General features: G+C 43.1%; 1 protein-coding gene across 11 annotated transcripts in view; it reads right to left on the bottom strand.

Moving 5' to 3' along the window:
• NTM (neurotrimin) overlaps positions 1–12,644 on the bottom strand; it is a 984,038-nt gene that overhangs the window by 132,211 nt on the left and 839,183 nt on the right. For all 11 annotated transcript variants that reach the window (XR_001885614.1, XR_001885617.1, XR_001885615.1 and 8 more), the window contains one exon: positions 3,432–3,557. Coding sequence is in view for 7 of the 11 variants with exons in the window: in XM_017872148.1 (XP_017727637.1) it covers positions 3,432–3,557 (126 nt within the window). In the remaining 4 variants the exon portion in view is untranslated. The remainder of the gene's footprint in view (positions 1–3,431; positions 3,558–12,644) is intronic.

Here is a 12,644-nt window from a genome sequence, read left to right as displayed (position 1 = left end):
GGGGGAGGGGGGATGGATAGCACTAGGAGAAATACCTGATGTAAATGACAAGTTAATGGGTGTAGCACACCAACATGACACATATATACATATGTAACAAACCTGCACATTGTGCACATGTAACCCTAGAACTTAAAGTATAATTATAATTAATAAAAAAAAGTTAGTGCACGTCCTCTTTGAATTCTGGTAAATTCAGGAAGGGAACTAAAAAGGCATAATGCCAGTAATAATATATGGAAATTATTTCAAACACTCAATGAAAGTGCCAAGAGGTGGCCTTGTAGGCCCTACCTCCCTCTCTGTACTGGACATGGACAAATGACATTTTCTCCATCTGATATAAAATAGTACACAGGGCCCTCCCTCTCCTTTTCCACCTGATGGTCACTCCTAAGCTGCCCTATATCAAAGTGTATGAGCCACGTCTAAAAAAGTCCTTAACATTTCTGTACTCCTTTCCACATGGTAGTCAAGACTAGACATACACAATCTAAAGAGATTTATATAAGTTTATCACAAGCAACACCACATGAGTGATAATGAAGGAAAAAAGGACTCTTAATACATGTACAGAACAAACAAATCAGTCTGGAGAGAAAAAATGCAATGAAGTCATCAGGGTTGGGGAAAGAGCTTAGCCCTGATCAGCTCTTCACCCAGGGATTTGGCAGGTTCACATGTAAGAAAGATCTTGATGGAAATGTGATCTACCCTCGAAGAATGACATAAAAGATGACAACAGAACTCTTTCTTTGGAGCCTCTGCTAAGGTGCACATCTTCTTCTCCGAGGAACCCCAAGCCCGTCCTGGTTTATTTAGCATAAGCCTCCTTTAGGAAGGCCTGACTGCTGAGGGTCTCCAGCTTCAGTTCTTATCGGGCGCAGTCCAGTGACATCTCTGATCTCCAAAGAATCAGTCACTGGGAGGCACCCTGGTGAGTTCCGAGGTGATTTGTTATTGCTTGGCATGTCTCATCAGTTTGAATCTGGGATAGCTAAACTGGACCTGAGATCCGGAAATTGCTGTTCATGTAAATTAATCCACAGGTAGATTCTGATTGTCCTGCTTTTCTTTCCTTGATCCATCTTCTGTTTCCATAGCAGCTAAAACCTCAGTAAAATGGGACACCTGGCTCAGGCTCAGGCATAAGTTCCCTGGGGAAATGAATCTGTTCGATGGCCACAAAAGGGGAGACGAAAGACTCTAACACAGCCTTGTGAACATCAGCCAGGCAAACCCAAGAGGCCCAAACGTCAGAGGGGAAGGCAACAAACAATTGCAAGGAGGGGAGAGAGCATGTGGAAAAGAATGAAATCAAAGCAGAAACATTTCAGAGGCTGCAAGAGAAAGTCAAAGCATAGAACAACAACAAAAATAACTTATAGGGAAGTTATAGGCATAAAATGGCAGGACAAAAAGCAGATGCATGCAGGAGAAGCAGGGGAAGAAACATCCAGAAAAGGACAAAGAACTGGCCAGAGGAGGGAAGGAGAAGAGACATCAAACAGTAGACAGAGCCTCTGACATCAGGCACAGGAAGCCTACCCTGATCATAAATGTTCTGCAGACTCCAAAGGCACAGAGTGGGCTGGCATCCGCTAGCACTGGGGACGCACATCAGGCTGTGATGAATGGTGCACACTGCAGACTTAGCGTGCATCTGTCTGAATGGCCCCTCCTTCAGAAGGACCCAGGGCCGTTCTCCATCACTAATGATCTCATGCACAACTGAAGCTTCCTCCCCGATTTTGGGCCAGTCCACATGTGAGGTCATTTCAAATGGAGAGATTGGCAGACATGTGAATAGCTTTCACAGCCCCCTTGTTCACAGTGATAGTGTCAAGAATGGTGGCCCAGGATAGCTCCCAGGAATTCAGGCCACACACAACTGAATATGTCACACCTTCTCTGAGAACATTCATCAGGGCCAACTGTCACTGCCTGGAGTTTGGTATTTGGGGCCCTTTCATAGTCTTACTCTGATTTATTAAAATGTTGAAGTATAGTGGACACTGTCATGCACAGCCACCTTCGGGAGCAGAGGATTTACGCCTCACAGAAGGACCTGCTGCTGGTGGACGGCCCTCGGTGGTCCGCCCCTTGCGTCTCATGTGAAGAGAGATGCCTGGCCCACAGTCACACCTGTTTGGGGATCAGCCTATATTTGGACTGCTGTGCCAGTGTAGAGGACTAGCTCCATCACCTCAATAAGGGAACCTTCTGAAGGGCAATCCTAGCTTCAGAGCTCCCCGTAGGCTCAGCCGAGATGTCCCACTGCACTGCATCACAAGCCAGCTTCCAACTTGCCCAACTCTGTTTCCCACTTTTCCCTTCCATGGCAGTTGAGACCGAAAGCACCCCCTAATATGCGTTTCTCATGCCAATCACACACTTTCATCCATCTGTGCACACCTGCATATATAGACATCCATAATCACATACACACATTTCACATTAATCAGCAATAAGCAACACAATTAGGGACCCCTATTCATATCTCTGCACAAATATCTTCTTTTCAGAGCCCTTCTCTGAAGAAAGCTCTTGTCATTCTGTCAACACATCCTGTTCTATTTTCTCACCCTTAATACCACCTGTTATATTGCATACTCTTTTTTTATCATCTGTCTCATGAGAATGTGAGCTCGTGAGAGTGAAAACTTCACCTCTTTGGCTTATTGCTGTAACCCCCAGTGCCTGGAAGAGAGGCTGGACTATTGCAAGCACTCAATAAATATTTAAGAATGAAATATTTTTATCTTTTTTTGTTCCCAAATAAAAGCTAGCTTAATAATAAATGACATCTTGTCTCAAATTCTAAAGGTTTTAATGTTCAATCCATGAAAGCACAAAACAACACTTTGGTCTACATAACATCTGAGCTTCAGATAAAGTAAATTTTTGCAATTTAGTCACATATTAAGTTATATTTGTTCTCTAGGATCAATCAGAGTAAAACAACAACAAAACCACAGAAACAGTTCGTGAGCAGATTTTTGGCAAGGCTGCAGAGGCACAAACTTGGACAGTCTCCTTTTAGGAACATGGCCATTTAAAGCCCACCCACCACTATGTATTTTCTCGCTTTTAAAACAACCAGCTGAACAACTGCCACTAAAGCTTCGTTCCATCATCAAACAACATGTAACGTCCACCCAGAACACCTTACCACCATTTCACCTGGAGACAACAGGGATTCATTTCCAAGGGACTGGAGAGATACTGAGGTATGAATTCTGAAATCTTAGAGGATATGCCTGTTTTGCAGAGAACATCAATGATGTCTGCAGAACCATGAGTATATTACCATCAAGCCATCAAAAACGTAGACTCCTTTGGAGGAGGTATCAGCACCCATAACCTCCTACCAAGGGCCCCAAATTCCCCCATTTATCCTCCTGATGCAATGCACCAAACTGTTCTCTTACCTTTGGGGGAGATGTGTCTCCAAGTCACTGTAGGCTCTGGTCTACCCGTTGCTATGCAGGTGAGGCTGATATTGTTTCCTTCATTAATGGAGATATCTGAAGAAATCTCTACAATTTTGGGAGATACTGTGGAGACAAGACAGAATGAAAATAAAAATCCTGCTGAAACATTTCTTAGTTGTCTTCACATGGTAGTTGGCAGAACAGCCCGGAAAGTAAAATATATGGACTATAGTAAGTTAATGATGAGAAATTAGAGGAATTATGTTAAATATCAAAAAAAGTCTTACCCCGAATTTAGCTTTGATTTCCTTTTATTTAAATACAAAGTCAGGGAGTCCGAATGGAAATAAATTCTACCGCAACACTGCAATAGCTATTCTCCTAGCCTCCACCCTCTTCCTGTATCTACTCACCCCCACCCACCTCCAACACATATCCACCAGCCATCCTCCACACTGAATTCAGCGACGTCTTGAAAGAATGCAATTCTGACCATATCACATCTCTGTCTAAATAGCTCCAGTGGCTCCCCATGGCCACCTGGTCATAGCTCGACTCCTTCTAGGCATGAGGCCATGCAGAATCAAGCATCAGCCTACATTTCCATGGCCATCCCCAGTGATCCCACCTCTGCTGACTCCCTTGTTGTCCCCAGAACATCATGCCCTGTCTGGGCATTAAGGATTTGGGTCCATATTGTTCCTTATATCCTTCCTGGACAACTCCCAACCATCCTCATTTTTATTTTTATTTTGAGACAGGGTCCTACTTTGTCACCCAGGCTGGAGTGCAGGGGTACAAATATGGCTCACCGAAGCCTTGACCTCCCCTGCTCACGCAATCCCACCTCAGTCCAAGTAGCTGGGACTGCAGGCATGTGCCACTACTCCTGGTTAATTTTTATTTTTTTTTATAGAGACAAGGTTTTGCCATGTGCCCAGACTGGTCTCAAACTCCTGAGCTCAAGCAATTCACCAGCCTCAGCCTCCCAAAGTGCACTCTCAGCCATCCTTAAGGCCCAAAGCAAATGCCACTTTCTTTGTTGAAACTTTCCCTACCCTCTACACTTCTCTGCCCTTTTGGACACCTCAAATTGCTGCTTCTTCATCCATGTGCCCAGAGCACATTCTATACACCTGGTGGGGAATGGAATAAAACCTCAGTTAGCCACAATCTCTCTCTCTCTCTCTCTCTCTCTCTCTCTCTCTCTCTCTCTCTCTCTCTCGCTCTCTCTCTCTCTCTCTCTCCTTTCTCCACTAAATGACTCCCCCTAGGGAGGGAAGGGGTTCTTTCTAATAGGTCAAGTTGGAGATAGGATGTCTACTTCCTTCGGTCTTCTATTTTGGAACCTTCTGAAGCTTACATTATGTTGTGTTCCTCTACGTGCTTATTTTCAGAAGCAGCGATGCACAAGGACTGGATAGGGCCTGCGGAACATCCAGCCATTGCATGTGTGTGCCTGTTTCTTTCTGGGGTCCAGTCATGGAACCTCATCGTTGCTGCACATCTGAGCCTAATTCTCCAGTCTCAGCTTTACTACTAATAAACGTGATATTTGGTTCCATGTGTCTACTTATCTGTCTTATGTATTTTAGCATTCAAGTGAATGGAGTAAAGATGTCATTTATTGAGCTCCCAAACTCCAATTCTAGACACTTATTTCACTATGCTATGGTTATGTGCTTAGCATCACCCACTAGGCCATGAGCTTTCTGATGACCTGAACGATGTGTTACTTATATTTGTATCCACACTAAGAGCTCAACAAATATTTAAAGAATTGAGTCAAAATGGTTATTCAAGGGAACCACCTTCCCAACCTGTGTGCAACATGTCCATAACAACCTCCGAGCTGGGTCATTGGCAGATATTCTTTCAATCCTACTGATGCTGGTTTTGACTTCTTAGTTCTTGGCAAGTTAAGTGTCCCCTCCATTCCAGCACTCTTCTGTTTCTTCGTGTTATATTCTTGCCTTGAATAAGTACTCCTCAGAGCCACCATGCTGTGCAATTCTAGAGCACACCATCCACCTGGCTTACAATGTGATCTGGCCTGCTGGAGATCCCAGGGAAGCTGCGCGATGACTTTATTGCTTGTTGCAAGGTCAGAGTGGCGCCCTCACACTCAAATCAGATGGGTTTGCAAATTTTAATGCTGGTCTTTCCTCTACTTGAACCATTACTCACTCATTCCTAGTTGTGTTGGATCTTTTCCTTCATGAAAAGGGGGTATTATAAAGATATCTTAGCCTTCTTCCCCTTGTCTCGTCCAGTGTTACCTTCCATGTATGTCCTGCATCCACCCAACTGAAACGTTCATCATTAATAAGCATGTGCTGTACTTATCTGTGCTGCACTGAGCTGTCTCCTTATCCCCATGCCCTTGTTGCTGACTTCAGTGCTCACACCCTTCTCTGTGCCTATCCACATCTGTTAACATTGTTCAAGATCTGAGAGAATTAATACCCCTTTGATAAGGCTGTTCAGGTGATCCTCAAGAGGATATGACCTCTCCTTCCTGGGGATTCCACAGCACTGTAGTGTCTCCTGTATGGCATTTAAAGTAAACTCCTATGTAACATGTCCCCCACCTTTCCTTTTATACTATAAATTACATTAATATAAGATATTAAACAAGATCCTCACTTAACTTTTTAAGTTTTTGCTGTCCTAACTAGGGGATGTTACACAGAGTAAGCACCAGTTAATCATTTTTAGATTTCCATCCTCATTGAGCTTCAGATAGAGAGGCAGTGTGTGTGTCTCCACACACGCATGCACACACACACACAGACACACACACTTAATTGCACTCCCATAAGCATTTGGTGGGACAGAAATAATGGAGAGCGGACATGGACAAGGGTTGGAGGAGACAGAACACTAGCTCTATAATCTGGGACTTTTAAGCCATAACATTGCAATTTATGGTTGTGTCATTTTAAAAGCTACATCGAGCCTTCCAGGACAGAAAGGTAATTGATGAGTTAATGACTGAGCATTTGATTTGCTGACTGCCTGAAGGGTACAAACTTCTAAATTCTCTTAGTTCTGGAATCATTTAAACTGATCATTGCAAAAATAGACACTTTGATGTGTTTTATTCACAGAGTTTTAACTAGAGCATTCGCATCTCACACACCAGCCACCTCCCCCTCTACCCCCCAACACCAATCCATACATCTGCTGGGCCCTGCCCCTCCTCACTTTTGGCACCCGCACAGACTTGCTTGCTTCCTGGAGGACAGGCTGCCTGCAGAATGTCTGTGCTGGCCTTGCAGACACTGCTTCAACTGTGCAGGTAAGTAATTTATTGATCTGTAAAGCACTCCGAGAAGCTCTGCAAGGGATTATGTCATGCCAACGCCATGCAATAAAATAAAAAATGATGGACTTTGTGAACACAGGGTGATTTAGGGTTTGTAGTTGGAAGTGTACTTAAAGTACATTTTAAGTGGAAATCAGGCCGGGTAATGAATTACTCTTGCTTTGGAAGGGCTTACTGTGAGTTCATTTTCCTGGCTTCCTACATGATAGCTAATCTGCTAATCATACACTAGAGAACAATGGACAGTCCCCAAGTAGGATAGAAGGTGGTTTGGGCCAGAGCTGTCAGTGCAGTAAGTATATTAAATAAGACAATTGCACCTCATGCTTGGAAGAATCATCTAGAATTGTCTCCCCCCACTAATAACTGGAAAATATCCAACTCATGAGGTAGAAGTTGGAGAAGTGCTTGCTGTCCTTTAAATTCTGCCTAAGAATACAGTTTGAAGGAGGCAAACTGCCCCTGGGTGAGTGAGAAAGACAGACCATTCATGGCATACAGATGAGGTGGTTTGACCAGGGGAGCAATCCCAATGATCAAAAACAAATTGGCATATGCCTAAGATGCTATGGGAGTCAAAATACGATTTTCTAGGTGGCAACTTCTCATTGTCAGTATTCAAGACTACATTGAATTGATTAGGGTGCACTGTGGTTTTAGCTAAGCCATCCGCATAAGGAAGCTTCTGACCAAATATGAGATAGGGTTACTTGTATTTTTATATTGTTTCCATGGATACATTCTCTATCTGACTTCCCATCATTCGAAGTGATCATTCAGACTGTTAGAAACATACTAGGATTGTTTTGCTTATTTTCATTCATTTACTCCTTCTTCAATATTCATTGATCACTTTCCATACACCAGCATTGTGCTAAGCACTGGAGACATAAACTAAGTAAGATACCATCCTTTTCTTCAAGGAGTTCACAGCCTCAAGATATAAAAACAGATGCAGAAGCCTAATATTCTAATGTATGGTGACACAGAATGGTGAATCAGGTGTTATGGGGACACAGAGGATAGACATCTAAGCCAACCTTGACATGGATGTCACAAGAGGCTTTTTAGATATGTGATACCTAAGTTAAGCCCTAGGAGTAAGTAAAAAGTAATCATATCTGGAGAGAAAAGGAAGAAAGATATCCGAGGCAAAGGAGACCATATAAGGCAAGCACTATTAGTGAGACATTTTATGGCCAGGCATAATTGTTAATGGAAGAAGTCTACCTTAGAGGAGTGGTCCCCAACCTTGTTGGCACCAGGGATAGGTTTCATGGAAGGTAATTTTTTCCATGAACTGGGGATGGGGGAAGGAATGGTTTCAGGATGATTCAAGCACATTACATTTATTATGCATTGTATTTATATTATTATTACATTGTCATATTGCAATATATAATGACATAATTATACAACTCACCATAATGTAGAATCAGTGGAAACCCTGAGCTTGTTTTCCTGCAACTAGAGGGTCCCATCTGGGGGTGATGGGAGATAGTGACAGATCATCAGGCATTAGATTTTCACAAGGAGTGCACAACCTAGATCCCTCGCATGGGCAGCTCACAATAAGGGTTCATGCTCCTATCTAATGCTGCCACTGATCTGACAGGGGGCAGAGCTCAGGCGGTATTGCCAGCAATGGGGAATGACTGTAAATACAAAAGAAGGCTTCACTCACTCACCCACCAGCTGCTCACCTCCTGCTGTGCAGCCTGGTTCCTAACAGGCAACAGAGCATTACCAGTACATGGCCTGAGGTTTGGAGACCCTTGCTTTAGAGGCTGGGCCAAAAGTCATTCAATGAACATTTTGTGAACGCCTACTGTTACACAATGGTGTGCTAGGTATATGAAGAACACGCAGACACATACCAATTTGCCTGGCCCCCTATGAACTTAAAATCTGTTTCGGGAAACAGGGCATATAAACATTCCAGAGAGTTGAATAATAAGGCAAAATATGTTGGAAAATTGTGTATGATTGAATGTGAATGAAGAGTACAAACTTTAAGCGCTATGAGTTACTAGGAGGGAGGATAATAGCTAGCGAGAGTATCAGAGATGGCTTCACCTCAAATTGGAGTTTATTTTAAGTATCAATGAATGAGAAATAGGCATCTAGGCAGAAAAAGTGAAGCTGTTTCAAATGGGACAGAATTGCATGGGCACAGATGGGAAGGCAGAAATCCATGAACTGAGGAAGTACAATGTCTACTGACTACAAGAGGCAACGCAGAGCAGGGGCTGAGATCCAGCTTTACTACGCTCTAACTGGGCAACTTTGGCCAAGTTACTTCACCTGCCTGTGTCTTGCTCTCCACATTTATAAAATGGAGCTAATAATTGTCTGAACCTCATAAAGACTCTTTCAAAGACATAGGAGTAAGTTATGAAATGCATTGAGAACAGTTTCAGGCAATGTGAAGTACTCAATGAGTGAGTTTTAATATCGCATGTGCTTGGCAAACACATATATGCAGTGTCAACACAGAATGGACAGTCCATAAATTTTGGCAGAATCAATGAAAAATGGGATACAAGATCATGAAGTGAACAAGAGCCATACGATAGAAGGGCCTGAATGCCTAGCACCTAGATTTTAGCTCTATCCTATAGGCAGTGGCAAGCATTTGAATTTTTTTTAAAGAATGTTGTAATTTTTTGAAAAAATTTATTTTAAAGAAAAGAATCTGTTAACATTGTGTCAGATGGAGTAAAACAGACAGAAACTGGAGTCACAGAAATCAATAGACAGTGATGTTCAAAGCCTGGATTAAACCATTGGCTCTGAAAAGATGAAAAGCAAGGGATGGATTGGAGAGCAATGCCCAGGAAAAATGCGCAAATGCTTGCCAGGAGGACGACCAGGGAGACGGGGTCAAGCAGGAATTGCCATTCTGTTCAGTAGCATCTGGATGGCTGCACAGGGAGATCCTAGACCTTCCAGGGGGAACTACTTTTGGGGAGAACAATAGTGTGATTAATTCTGTCTTAGACTTGCTGATAGTGAGATGATAAGGGACATCCAGGAAGAATATTACTATTACGTTAGCAGTTGGAATCAGAGGATCGGAGGTCTGGGCAAGATCCCAGTTTGAGAATCCACATGAAAGGTGAAGAGCAGAGGGGTGAGAACTGATGTGCCAAGAGTAAATTAGACCTGCTAAGAGTGGTTGAGTCCTTTGAAAAGGTCATCGGCTTTTCCCTATAGGCATGTATGTGGTGCCTCCTGGCTTCTGAGAGCTGAATCTAGAAAATATACCAATTATAGAAACAGAAAGACCAAGGAGTGGTTAGGATATGTTTAGGAAGAAAGACAGAAGCCAAGGGAGCCATGCTGTTTTGATACAGTTCCACGTTTAATACATTATGTTAATGTTTAATCTGGCTCTTATTGAATTTTAATTCAAACGTGTAAATAATTAAATAAGATAATTATTAAAACAGTATTCTGAGGAACTTCCCTACTCTTGGTTTAGCTTCCACTGCCCAGGTGTTGAGTTTTAATAATTATGTCATTAATAAATAGCAATTTGCTGTTTTTAGCACACAGTGGATATCCTATTAAATCCAAATTAGGATGCTTTATTAAGCACTGTGCACTCCTATGGGGCTGAGAATGCACATACACCACTTGGACCAGGTAACTGCACAGCACATGCAGATCTACAGATCCCTGATGGCTTCCTTGGCTGGCAGTGGAGTTTCCCCTCCCGCCTCTCCTGTCCTGAAGATTGGAGATGCCCATATCTCCTCAGGGCAGTTCTCACAGCATGGACTGCTTCACTGCTAAGGCCTCTTTAGGGACCTTTGCTTTACATAATTAACAGGACAAATCTGGAGCACTCTTAACCTTTCTGGCTTCCAGATCACACGCAGAGACACCAAGGCCTGTGAGAACAGCCTGGTGCATGAATGTCCAACCCAGATCGGAAAGGTTGGAAAGATGCAACCAAGTGGGTGTTGGTTTTGAGAAAAATCCATATTTTCCCAAGGGCCAAGCAAAGCCTAGGCACAGCTGAGTGGTTCAGGTGGGATTCAGGCTGTGGCGAATGTGCGTGGTTAGGACTTCCCTTCTCTCATCCAGACTGAATGGAGAGATGAATGTGTCATGGAGCATGCAGGCAAATTCCTTATTTGGTCTCAAAGGCCCTGCACACTCTGGACGCCACCTCCCTCTGCATGCTCTTCCCACAGCATTCTCCCTTTCGCACCCTGCTGGCCACCTGTCCTCTTCAAATGCCTCAAGCCCACCTTCGACTCAGTCCTTCACACTTGCCTTTCTCCTGCTACTCCCACTGGTTCTGTCTAATTCTTTCAATTTCAGCTCCTCACCGAAGCCTTCCTCAAACCCCCTTTCTACAGGAGAACCCCCAGCCTGCCTGGCTTGCTACATAACTGTCTGCCTCTCCTAAGTACAATGTAAGCTCTGTTGGTGTCCTGTTCATTGAAATGGTCAGCACATCATCATAATGCCTGGCATCGTTTGTGTTCAACAATTTTTTGAGCGAATGAATTACTATGTTCTCTCAAGGCTATATGCAAATGCAAATAAACTGAAATGACTGAATTTCCTCAAGATCTTTAAATTACTCCCAAGGACTGTTAGCGAACATAATGATGTTGATAATTACCATTTATTAAATACCTGCAGTATAACAGGTGTTTGGCTATCATACCTTTATTTTATTTTTCACTGTATGAACCCCACAAATAGATATTCTCTCTAAGGCAGCCAACTGCCCAGGCCTACCTGGAATTGGAGGGTTTCTTGAGACATAAAACTTTCACTGCTGAAACCAAAAGCATTTCAGGCAAACGGGGATGCATTGGTCATCCTAATTATTTCCCACACTTTACAGATGAGGATACTGATACTCAGAGGAGTCAAGGAACTTGTTCAAGGACATACAGCTGAAAATTGCAGTTTTTTATTTTTTGGTTTGTTTTTTTGGAGACAGAGTCTCGCTCTGTTGCCCAGGCTGGAGTGCAGTGGCGCGATCTAGGCTCACTGCAAGCTCTGCCTCCCGGGTTCATGCCGTTCTCCTGCCTCAACCTCCAGAGTAGCTGGGACTACAGGCACCTACCACCACACCCGGCTAATTTTTTTTTTTTTTTTTTTTTTGCATTTTAGTAGAGACAGGGTTTCATCATGTTAGCCAGGATGGTCTCAATCTCCTGACCTCGTGAACCCCCCACCTTGGCCTCCCAAAGTGCTGGGATTACAGGCATGAGCCACTGCAAAGTGTTTTCTTAAATGGAAATAATATGGGTTAGAAAAATAGCAAATGCACATGGAATCATAGGAATATACATGAAGAATAAACAAACACCAATACCTATATATTTGTGGACATGTACACACTGTGCAACTACTATGCATTAGAATCTTTGCAGGGATGAATCTTGAATGCATTACTAGATAATTGTATCCTGTATAAGAATCCTATGGGGCAGCACTATTGTTATTCCAATTGCCAGATGAAGAAACTAAGGATTAGTAGCATTTTAGTAATGTGCTCAAGGTCGCCCAGCTAACAAGTGGTGAATGTGGGACCTAAATGAAGGTCATATCTGATTCCAACTGTGTTTTCATCACACAGAGTTCAGTCCAGTAAAATGCAGATCTCAACCCAGTGGCCCTTGGGTTTTGCTGAATGCACCCACACATAGGAGGTCCTGTTCCTTTCACATATCCACGAGAACATCTGTATGCCTATGGTATAGTGAACAAAGGGAGTACTCCCTATTGCTACCTATACGGTGTTATTATTTGCCACAAGAGTAGATGGGAAGTTTAATAAATATATTTTTGGATCTTCCCACATTTGCAAAATATTTAATCCTCATTCTTCTCCCTCCCTCCCGCCCTCCCTC

This window comes from Rhinopithecus bieti, unplaced genomic scaffold (genome assembly GCF_001698545.2).
Source record: "Rhinopithecus bieti isolate Rb0 unplaced genomic scaffold, ASM169854v2 scaffold_6481, whole genome shotgun sequence".
NCBI lineage: Eukaryota > Metazoa > Chordata > Mammalia > Primates > Cercopithecidae > Rhinopithecus > Rhinopithecus bieti.
This window is presented reverse-complemented; position numbering and strand designations above follow the sequence as displayed.